This window comes from Bicyclus anynana, chromosome 8, assembly GCF_947172395.1.
Source record: "Bicyclus anynana chromosome 8, ilBicAnyn1.1, whole genome shotgun sequence".
Classification (NCBI taxonomy): domain Eukaryota; kingdom Metazoa; phylum Arthropoda; class Insecta; order Lepidoptera; family Nymphalidae; genus Bicyclus; species Bicyclus anynana.
The window spans coordinates 11,318,092-11,329,772 of NC_069090.1; the positions used below are offsets into that span (position 1 = coordinate 11,318,092).

At 38.7% G+C, this 11,681-nt stretch overlaps 1 protein-coding gene across 2 annotated transcripts; it reads left to right on the forward strand.

The window, feature by feature from the left end:
- Positions 1-380: 380 nt before the first annotated feature.
- Positions 381-11,557, forward strand: LOC112048394 (apyrase). 2 transcript variants are annotated; one of them, XM_052882973.1, is made up of 12 exons: positions 381-560; positions 2,255-2,378; positions 2,945-3,170; positions 5,219-5,410; positions 5,570-5,700; positions 6,441-6,588; positions 7,483-7,609; positions 8,434-8,591; positions 9,103-9,193; positions 9,358-9,507; positions 10,492-10,658; positions 11,402-11,557. In XM_052882973.1, the coding sequence occupies exons 2-12, from the start codon at positions 2,272-2,274 to the stop codon at positions 11,525-11,527; spliced, it is 1,623 nt and encodes a 540-aa protein (XP_052738933.1). In that variant the 5' UTR covers positions 381-560; positions 2,255-2,271; the 3' UTR covers positions 11,528-11,557. The 2 variants fall into 2 exon arrangements, with proteins under 2 accessions (XP_052738933.1, XP_023941676.2); XM_024085908.2 differs by lacking the exon at positions 381-560 and having other exon boundaries at positions 2,226-2,378.
- Positions 11,558-11,681: the final 124 nt, after the last annotated feature.

Here is an 11,681-nt window from a genome sequence, read left to right on the forward strand (position 1 = left end):
ATTCAAATGTACAAGTAATAACACCCCGCATTTTTGCTTCGGGGGTGGCATAATTTAATTGATACGCCACTTATCTTCATGTCTTGGCACCGCCATCAAAGTGCATACGATGTTTAGTTTAGTGGAAATTTTTTCGTAATTTTGAAGTCTGGCAACCCTACAGTTGCGTTGTGAAAGCAGGCAACCTTTACGTTTTCAATTCTTTTGGGTACATAAATTGTTTTATCTAGTGTACATTTTTTTTTTAATTAACCAATAAAGGAGGTGTAGATTAGATAAATTAAAAATCCTTATTTTATCAAAATTGTGTGTAGTCTAAGGACACAGGGTTTATTTATTGGTGTTAAATAATTTCGATGTGTGAGTTTACCTCGTCACTTTAAAATTTGTCTATTTCTCTTCACGAGATAATATTGTTGGTCGTGCCGTAAATACTCCTCTGGTCATGAACTTGTGGTTGAAAAGCAAGATGTTGAGCAACTGACGCTATAGCCCCATTGTGGATCAGACACAATACCTGTACAGTACCAACAGTTGACACGCCTATAGAACATCGAATGGTAAGTAAAAAAAAATACTTTATTTTTCCCTTTCAAATAAGCGTGCTCGAAAGTCAAGAGACCGGATCTTTGTACAAGGGCTTGGTTTCCGCCCGTTCGGAACTACTGTATCCAGTACTAGCATAAATTACTTACATATCTATACTTCGGCGAATAAAAGGCGAAAGTGTGAGCCCTCTCTGTGTGTAATTTCTTCGCGACGTAACTAATGAACTGATATTGCTGTTTGGAATGCAAAACTATTTTTTTTAATTTCACTATACTAATATAATGTAATTTCAATATTTGCAAGAATGCTCAAACCTATTTAATCCAGCACTGTCACATAATCTGTTCGTAGCGAACGTTTACTGATTATAAACTACTCGACTACCTCCGTGCAAAATTTTATCGTTGTACGTAAAGAGTTGGTCCCAGAATAGATCCCTGAGGGACTCCGTTGCTGATCTTTTGTATCATCTCTCCTCATGTATTTTACTGACACGTCTGTTTTCAAGGAAAGTAATTGCTAACTTTAGTATCTTTATTCAGCATAGATTTAAGAGTAGGTACAGAGTAGATCTATGGTATTCAGGGATTTTTTTCATTTGATAACTACATAATTACGCTCCCTGTACGCAGAATTACAATTATATCTCCAAAATCAGCTCTAAAATATACCTACACGTCACGTGATCAAGATCTGTCATTCCCATACATTTTCTAGTTTTCGAAGCGTTTGCGATTGTAGAAAAAATTTAATCTAAATTTACTTTTTTTTCGCTTGTATTTGTTAGATTGCCAAAAAGCAGACTGTGGCAATTATTAATTAATAATAAACAATTAATTCTATATATTTTTTTTTAATTTTTCTTTTCTTTTGTGTTTGCTAGCTTTTGAGATTAATTTTTTTGTTCTTCTGAGATTACACTACTGTATTTTTAACTGTATTTTGTTTTATTTTATTAGTGATATAATTATTTTTGTTTGACTTATTTTATGTGTTCTGTTCTTCCCTCCTAAGGGTCTGACAGAATACCAGCGTTGTGGGTACTGATGATACACAACAAATTTTAGCTGAGTCAGGTCCATTTTTTTGGCACAACATATTTTCTATATATATATATGTATTAGTTTTAAGTTATTATTACGATGTAAATGTATTAGTTTTAAGTTATTATGAAGTTATGTGTTGTGTTGTTAACAATGATTTCTATTCTATTCTATTCTAAAAAGAATCGACGTGCCACTTGGTTTCATGGGCTGGCTCCGACCAATTATGGAAGGACCTGTATCACACTCATAGTCACGAACAAAATTGTCTGTCATTTTCTGAGGAAAACGAGCTTAGATTTGGTATATATCTTATACTAAACTAGAAGTTTTTGCCCGTTTTTTACACAATTCAATTACACAAAAAGGTATTTTTACGGAGCTCTTTAAGCGACGAACACGATTACAACTATTTAACATTGATTCTGTAGAGACATTTTTTATAATCGCATTACATCGTTGATCATATACTTTGACAGAAAAGTAACGTCTAGCGAGGCAGGTCCTATACAATAATTGGTCTGAGTGGGCTGGCCTCAGAGGGTATACTAACACTGCGGCGATCACTGGCGAAATAGATTAGATACTAAATACTTGATGATTATTTATTAATTATTGCCATGATTAAGATATGACAGTAAATCTACTCGCACATCTTTTAGATTATTGTGGGTGAAGCATGTACGTACTACCGGTGTTTGTCCTGCTTGTGTGTGCGGTTTTTGCTGAAAACAATAATGGATTGTTCGAATTAAACATATTACATTACAACGATTTTCATGCACAGTGAGTACTTAAATTACGATGCTTATAGACCAAATGTTCTGTTAATTTCCCGCTAGTAGGTACAAAGTAGTGAAGATATTCATTTCAAAAATCGAGATTTTTTATTGGACCACTACATTTGGAGTCCCTACTATTCTTTTCATGTAGGATGGTGCGGGTGACAGTTCGTTTTACTCTTGAAAGTTTGCCGCGATTCACGACAATAGTACGTATTAACGCAGAACTCTGATATGACTCGACTTATTTATACTTATTCTTTGTATCGGTAGGTATCCGAAAATTAATATATTTTTCAAAATATTTGTTATAGGTTTTTCTTTATTATAAGTTGTAATGGTTATTATTTGATATTTTGTGTAAAATTATTAGAATTTCCGCGTCCATCATAGAATTTCAAATCGGTAGCCCATTATCCTAAGGGTGGGAACTGAACCATTCTTGGGTGGGTCCGGCCCACCCGCTATATACGCCTATGATAGTAACAGTATCAAACTGCCACTAGGCCGGAAAGAGTAAAGAGTGCTTCGGAGCTGAAACACACTTTTTTATACTATTACTTTTTAAAGCTTCGACGAAATAGCACTGAATGGTAGTCCCTGCACCCCTTCGCAAGGAGAATGCATTGGAGGTTACGAGCGCCTGTACTCTGCCCTCCGCCAGGCTCTCGAGGCTGAGCCTGACTCCCTGCTCTTCAATGGCGGAGACACATTCCAAGGGACCATGTGGTATAACTTTCTACGGTGGAACGTGACTCTGCATTTTATGAATTTGTTGCCTCAGCACGATGCTCATGTAAGTAATAAGTATCCTATAGATGAGAGCCTGCGATGGCGGGACACCTCATTTTATAAAAGCTGGAAGTATTTAAATCCATGCTCTTACCATTATAGACTACAAGCCTTTGAACAAAAATTACCTGTAAAATGAACCAACGTGAATAACGCTTAAATGTAAAAACTCAGTGCTCAGAGTTATTTTCTGATATAGTAATAGCCTTCTAAGCGCTATTCATGTTGGTTCATTTCACATGTAATTTTTGTTCAAGGGCTTGTAGTCTATAAGTACAATAGTTAATTGAGAGCAAGTTTCAAATGTTCAGACTTAGATCCTCAACTGATCAAGTATATAAAATACTAGCTGACGCCGCGCGGTTTCACCCGCGTGGTTTTCGTTCCCGTAGGAATACGGAGATAATATATAGCCTTTCTCGATAAATGGGCTATCAAAACCAGAAATATTTTTTTAAAATTGTAGTCAAGTCTAACTTGTAGAGAATAAAACAAAGTGGCCAGACTCCTAGTTTTGTGAGAACCCTTCGCTAAAGATCCTTGAAAAAGAGTACAAGTCTTTTAACAGTGCTTTCAAAGGAAAAACCTGTTAAATATATCATGTCATGTTAAATACCGAATAGGTACCTACTATTCGTAGGTACTGTGCCCCGAAGATAGGTATTGGCAACTGAGGATACACTTAAATTTAATACTGAGGATCACTTAAATTATTCCGAGAGAAATAGGTATAAAAATACGCTTTTCAATCAATCAATATTCATTTATTTCAAATAGGCTTAGTTTACAAGCTCTTTCGAAACGTCAGGTAATAATATTATAGTTAAGATAACGGTGATAATAATTAGTCGAAAACTTGAAATTAAAGTAACGAGGGTTCCAAATGCGCCTTGGTTCGAGAAGAGCCCACAACAAACTCAGCCAGGGTTTTTCCTTTTTTAGTTTATCACCATTTAACAATTAGGTATGTGTAACATGTCATGTAATACATTTCATTTCCAAGCAATTTTGTCGTTTATATAATCATTATACGATACGATACCTATGGATATATTAATCAATGCTTACAAAGTGGTAAAAAGATTTTTTTTCTAATTTTAGGATAGGTACCTCCCCTACATGTAAAGTGAGGATGACCTTTTCTATAGTCTACCAACTCGAATTTCATGATGTCCTTTTAAAAAAAATATTGTGAGATATAGCACCATTTTTGGATTCAAGGATCCTTATGGGCATGGGCATTTTTATTTCCACCTAAAAAAAATATTGTCAATTTGATTAAACATTGTTAAATAACAAGCTAAGTTCCTGTATGATAAATTAGTTTAGTAGATTATAGTAAGATTTATAGCAATAAAGATTGTTCGTTCCTTATCATAACAGATAGGTATCGCTAATTAAGCTGTCAATGTTAATAAAAGATTAGTAGTTGAAGATAAAATTTGTAAAACAGTGTGAACATTCACAAATCTATTCCTTATAACGATTAGCTATTGATTTGTAATCGAGAAATTGATAGATTTGAAAAATTGGTTTATTCACTTATAAGTAGGAGTCGTTCTATAAAAAGAGCACAACCGCTAAAGGTAGAGAGAGACAGTTACACCACAAAACACATCTCGTCAGTCCAGTGGTTAGGTTAGGTTCTCAGACTAATTGCGCAACCTATTCTATATACATATACATAGGGACTAGTATCGCACCCAAATTCACACAGAGAACGAGCTTATAGATATTATATCTTACTCGTTAGCTAAAACTAAAAGTTATTGACCGTTTTAAAGGTATTTTTACGGAGCTTTTTAATCAACGAACACAACTATGAAACATCAATTCTATAGAGATAGTTTTTAGATCGTTGATCAAATAGTTTGACATAAAAGTAACGTCTAGCGAGGCAGGTCCTTACATAATTAGTCTGAGGTTAGGTTATTAAACTACGTACATATGTTTTGAATCATGATACGTAGAGTACCTACAAATATTTTCCTTCTGAGAATTTTTCAATTGATTAGTCTAGAGTTGAGAAGTTGGTAATTCCTTCTTTTGCAGGTCCTTGGCAATCACGAATTCGACAATGGTATCGAAGGACTTCTTCCATACTTGAAGGGCCTAAATTCACCAATGCTAGGCGCCAATGTCAATACTACCTTCGAACCGGAATTGTCTCCGTACGTCAAAAACCACATTGTAGTGGAGCGAAAGGGTCGAAAGATTGGCATCATCGGAATATTGCTGACAGGGGTGGGTTTACTTTTACCTTTTCTTTTTCATACCTTCTTTATGTTAACAAAATTTATTATGTCTTTATTATGTCAGGAAAGACCTTTTGTTTTTTTTTTGCCTCTGTCTACAATGGTTTGCACCTCATAGAAAAATATACACCCTTGCCTGATTATTCAGTTTACAGCGCCAATAGGAAAAGTAATAATGGAAGACGAGCTGGAGGCGGTTCGGCGCGAGGCGACACTCCTCACAGAGCAGCACGTCGACATCATCATAGTACTCTCGCACGTGGGATACGCCACTGATATGTAAGTCCTCAATAATGGAAGTCGAGCTGAAGGCGGTGCGGCGAGAGGCGGCGCTCCTCACTCAACAGCACGTTGACATCATCTCGCACGTAGGATACGCCACTGAAATGTAAGGGCGTGTCCAAACATAGCGCAATAATCGTGAGCGGCACGCCGCGCGCGATTTTCGCGCTATGTTTGGACGACCGACGCGTACGAATGCCGCGTGTTGCAGTGCTAGCCTGATCTGATCACACTGATCGGTGTTGGTCGCGATGTGCATGACATCATGCAGAACGCGACCAACACACGATCAGCTATCGGATATCCTGCTGTTAGGGCTGCAGACATCACGTAGATTTATTGAATGGTTAGTGACTAGCAATAGTCGCGACAGGGCTGTGTTTCGCGATTGCCGCGTGTTGCTGCCATGCTATGTTTATACACGCCTTAAGTCATTAATGTAATAAGCCCTAATAGGCCCACGGCAAAGATTACTCACACTGAGAGATCGTGGTTCGATCCCATGGACTATTGTTGTAGTCGTGGACGCCTAACACAGCACTTCCGACAAATTGGAAGGGACATTAGAAAGATATGGTTGATATCTATTCTAGGAAAAAACACTGCAATTAAAAAAATAGAATTCTGAGCGTATTGAAAGATTTGACGGGACAAGGTTATAATGCAATATATCATCTCAACAATTATATAAAATGGGGGAAACAATATACTGCAACCATATTTCATTTGCTTTATAGGCGTTTGGCAGCTCTTATGCCACCTGAAGTGGACATAATAGTGGGTGCGCACACTCACACTTTGCTGTACAATGGGGCCGTGGCACCAGACGGGTCGCGACCAGCCGGACTCTACCCCACTGTCGTCACACAAGCTAGCGGCCACAGAGTTAGTGAGTTTTTAGTAAAGACATAGTGGGTATACTCCCCCACTGCACAGTGAAGACAAGCCACGGACGGACGGATATTAGTCCCGACAGGTCACATCACAGAACAGACATCGCTAAAAGCTAATGCTTTGAGTCACAAAAAATAGTGGCCAAAGAGTGAAGTTACAAATATTTTTTTAACTTATTTTATATTATATCATCATCATCATCATCATCATCATTATCAGCCGAAAGACGTCCACTGCTAGACATAAACCTCCGATATAGACTTCCAAACACGACGGTCTAGGACCGTCAGCATCCAGCGGCTCCCTGCAACCCGCCTAATGTCCTCGGTCCATCTAGATTCTAGTGGGTCGACCAACTTTGCGCTTTCCGGTGCGGGGTCGCCATTCCTGCAGCTAGAGACCCCAATGTCCATCGGCTTTTTGAACTATTTGCCTTACTCATTGCCACTTCAACTTCGCGACTCGCTGAGCTATGTCAGTGACTTTGGTTCGTTTGCAGATATCCTCAATTTTGATTTTATCACGCAGAGAAACTCGCGGAATGAATGACGGAATCGAACATTCGCTGAAGTTCGAATTCACGATTCACGACAATCGAAATATCAATCGAAGTATCGGTTTCAGGAATTCTACTGAGACTTCGTCACCTGATGCCTTGTTCTTATTTAGTTGCTTGAAAGCGATTAATCTCATATATACTTTTATTATTTATAGCCTAGCTAGTATCGTTTATACTCCTGTTCTTCACATTATATACCCAGCCCAATTTCATTTATTCTTCATGCACGTGGTTATCGTTTATGCACTTCTATTTCACGCACGCATTTCTATATTTTAATGGAACAAAAATACGTATGTAATTTTTAAACGTAGTTTGTAATTTAGATCCCGGTGGTGCAAGCGTCGGCCTACACTCGTTACTTAGGAGACATCAAGCTGTTCTTTGATGACGCTGGCAAGATTGTATCCTGGGAAGGACAACCGATATACCTTGGTACATCGATTGTAAAAGGTAGGCATACCTTAATGGCAAAGGTTACACGATACTTGAGGTTCCCACGGGAAAGGGATTTATGCAGTAAACCAACCAGTAACAGTCCAACTTAGGTATCAAAATTTTCGATTCATGACGAATCATGAAGTATCTTTGTACTGATTTTCACACCGTTTTCTACAATTATCCGAGTGTTTCATATCTATATTAATGTTAAAGTTTGTGAGTTTGTGAAGTTTTAGGGGATCAATCTCTGGAAATAGATGATCTGATCTCTCATTTCTCTCTATTGTCATTTGAATCATTAAATACTTAATAAATAATGTGCATGCCAAATTGGCAAGATACATTTACCATCTACATCTACCGACCACCTGTATAAATAATGCATGTATCTGCAAAGAAAAAAATTTATTGATTGATTGATTGATTGGATCTACTGAACCGATTTAGAAAATTGTTTTACCAGTATAAATGCGCGTTATTTGTGAGTGTCATGTCTCCTTTATATTTTACCCACGGGATCGGGAACTACGCCGATGAAACCGTGGGGAATCTGCTAGTATAATAAGCCCGGCTTTACGCTATGTTTACATACACGTCATGCACAACTCAGCAAGCATTTTGCCACACATACCGCTGCATGCTTTCGCTGTTTGAGAACAATTACAAGCCAATCCAACAGGCTATTCACATGCATGCCCGTGTTTGTGCTCGTAGAATGTCGCTTTTAACGCATACATGTAAACGCACATTTACGCTTTGAATGACGTTCTTCTTCTTTTCCTGGGCCTTTTCCACACTGAGGTTAGCCGTTGTTCGTTTATTGAATGGCATTATAGATGAGCGTATGGCAAGCCTGATAGCGCCGTGGAGGGAGGAGGTCCACGCGGAGGGCAAGGAGGTGCTGAGCGCGTCGCTCACTGAGCTCAACCGCGGCGACTGCCGGCGCAGAGAGTGCAACATCGGCAGCTGGATCTGTGACAACTTTATTGGTGAAGTGAGTATGAATCAATGTTACTCTGTGGAATCAATGCATATTCATACCTATTATATAAAATTGAAATGCCTGTTTGTGATTTTAAAAAAGCTATGGTTTATATGGTTTTTATTATTAAAAAAGTTATAAGTATTTGTTTACAAGATACCGCTTTATTTTTAATTTGATCTGTCTCTATCTATTTAAATGTTTGTTTCGGCTAATCTTTGGAACGGCTGGATCGCTTTTTATGGGAGATATATTTTATTCCGAAAAATTTCATAGTTCACGCAGGATTAATGAAAAACCGAATTTTACGCTGTATTTGTCCGCTAGCTATTTATAATTGAGATTTTTGGAGACATGATCACTATCTGTGGGCTTCAAGTGAAATTAAGTTGCTCTGCAAACTATGAAGAATGCTTTGGTTGGAAATCTTTCTGATTTAATTTGTTATCGAATCAAAACACCATTTTTTTTTATTTTTTCATTTGACATTATAAATTTGACATAATTTATTCCAACATAATAGGCGGTTCCTCGGGCGACTGGCCCTGCGTGGGGGTACGCTCACGCGTGTTTGATCAACAATGGCGGCATACGAGCACATGTCAGTGCAGGAGGTAACCAATTATATATCATTAAAGGCAGGGACGTAGCTACCGGCATATCAGCCGTATCTATAATACAGGGCCCCTTACGTGTGAAAGTATAATTAGTAAAATACTGTTACTAACCTTGAACGCATTGCTGCTGTAGATTTCCCATTGAAAAAATGGTTTTACAGAAATAACAACCGAAGGGATCCTAATGGCGATGCCGTTTGAGAACAAAGTGCAAGTATATGACTTAAAGGGCTCGTATTTGCTGGAGGCTCTCGAGTTCTCAGTGAGTCTGGGCGACGCGCAAGGCTTTAACAGAATGGTTCAGATTGGCGGTAAGTGGACAAATATTTTCTACTTATTCTACGATCATTAATTCCAGTGAGTAAAATGACAGTTGCTCTAGTCAAATCAAATCAAATCAAATCATAATTCATTTATTTCAACTAGGCTTAGTTTTGAAAGGTCAGGTGTATGTCAAAATTTAATTTAATCTAATGGTAGTAATAGTAGACGAAAACTTAAAATTAAAGTTACGAGGGTTCCAAACGTACCTTGGTGCGAGAAGAGCCAAGCTCAGCCAAGGTTTATTTTTTTTGTTTACCACCATTTTACAAACTTATTTAAAACTAAGCAAACAGCCACACACACACACACACACAGTATAATACAGTTTAACACCAAGCTTTTTTATCATTTATATACTCATTAACACTTAAATAAGACTTTACTTACTGGAATTAATAACTTACCTTAATTCCAGTCAGTAAAATGACAAGTGCAAAACTGTCACTGAAATGTTTGGAACTAAAACACTGAGCGTTATTTCCGGTTCAGTGTTATTATTCCATTCCATCACGATTTCAACGAAATTACTTTACGTGTCACATACTAGGCCTCCGTGGCGCAGTGGTATGCGCGGTGGATTTACAAGACGGAGGTCCTGGGTTCGATCCCCGACTGGGCAGATTGAGATTTTCTTAATTTGTCCAGGTCTGGCTGGTGGGAGGCTTCGGCCGTGGCTAGTTACCACCCTACCGGCAAAAACGTACCGCCAAGCGATTTAGCGTTCCGGTACGATGCCGTGTAGAAACCGAAAGGGGTGTGGATTTTCATCCTCCTCTTAACAAGTTAGCCCGCTTCCATCTTAGACTGCATCATCACTTACCAACAGGTAAGATTGTAGTCAAGGGCTAACTTGTAAAGAATGAAAAAAAAACCTACTAGCTGTTGAAATAGGCTACTAATGATGGTTTGCTAAACTGGGCATATGAAAAAATCCAGGGTCCCTGAAGATCTTATCCAAATACTTTTCGTAGGTATACGGGTGGTTTACAACGCTACAGCGGCGCCCGGGTCTCGCGTATTGTCCGCCAGAGTGCGCTGCCTGCAATGTGACGTACCGCGATACGAGCCTCTCGACGTAGAGGTCACATATCGCCTCATAACGCAGGACTTCATCGCTAACGGCGGCGGAGGATTCTCGGTAAATACTCATCATCATTCATCATCATTATCAGCTGATGGACGTCCACTGCTGGACATAGGCCTCTTGCATGGACCTTCAAGCACAGCGGTCTTGAGCCGCCAGCATCCAGCAGTTCCCTGCAACCCGCTTGATGTCTTTGGTCCACCTACTGCCTCTGTCAAATCGTCAGAAGCCGGTGTTTATCAAATCCGACCGGTACCGGGTTGAAATGAGCAGTTAATAGGCCGACTAGTAACTAGAATCACTCATCAATCACTTTGACCGCCTTCCTGGCGCAGTGGTATGCGCGGTGGATTTACAAGACGGAGATCCTCGGTTTGAGCCCCGGCTGGGCCGATCGAGGTTTTCTTAATTGGTCCAAGTCTGGCTGGTGGGACGCAGCTAGTTACCACTTTACCGGCAAAGACACACCGCTAAGATTACCTACTTGATTTAACCGGAAGGGATGTGGGATTTTCATCGTACTCCTAACAAGTTAGCCCGCTTCCATCTTAGATTGCATCATCACTTACCATCAGCCCCTGTAGCCAGGTAGCACGTCGATTCTCTTTCTACGATCGCAAACGCTTCGAAAACTAGAACAATGTATGGAAATGACAGATCTTGATCACGTGACCTGTCGATAGCAAATGTCATTCCCATACATTTGGGGCAGGTGAAATTGCGGTCAAGAGAGATTGTGAAGAATAAAAAAAAATAAAAAATAGAATCACTCAACACGCGTTTTTCTGTATCAACAGATGTTAGCCAACAACAGAGAGAACGTCGAAGATGTGGACGTGGACTACTTGGTACTGCGCCGCAGTTTGCGACGACAGGGAACCGTGATACAGGATCTGGACGGACGAATACAAATAGTGCATTAAACAGTTTTAAATTGTAAATGTTGTTTTATAATAAAATAATTACGAATACGAATTTAGGATATTATGTTACTTATACATATAGTAATATAATTCAAAATTAAATGTTTAACAAGAATAGAAAAAATATATTTATTTGTATAATAAAACAAATAAA

What these genes read in the sequence shown, in the direction of transcription:
- LOC112048394 (XM_052882973.1), top strand. Translation starts at nt 2,272, where the DNA reads ATGTACGTACTACCGGTGTTTGTCCTGCTTGTGTGTGCGGTTTTTGCT. An exon ending in GTGACAACTTTATTGGTGAA is followed by an intron (nt 8,592 to 9,102) that starts GTGAGTATGAAT and finishes CCAACATAATAG; the next exon opens with GCGGTTCCTCGGGCGACTGG. An exon ending in AGCACATGTCAGTGCAGGAG is followed by an intron (nt 9,194 to 9,357) that starts GTAACCAATTAT and finishes ATGGTTTTACAG; the next exon opens with AAATAACAACCGAAGGGATC.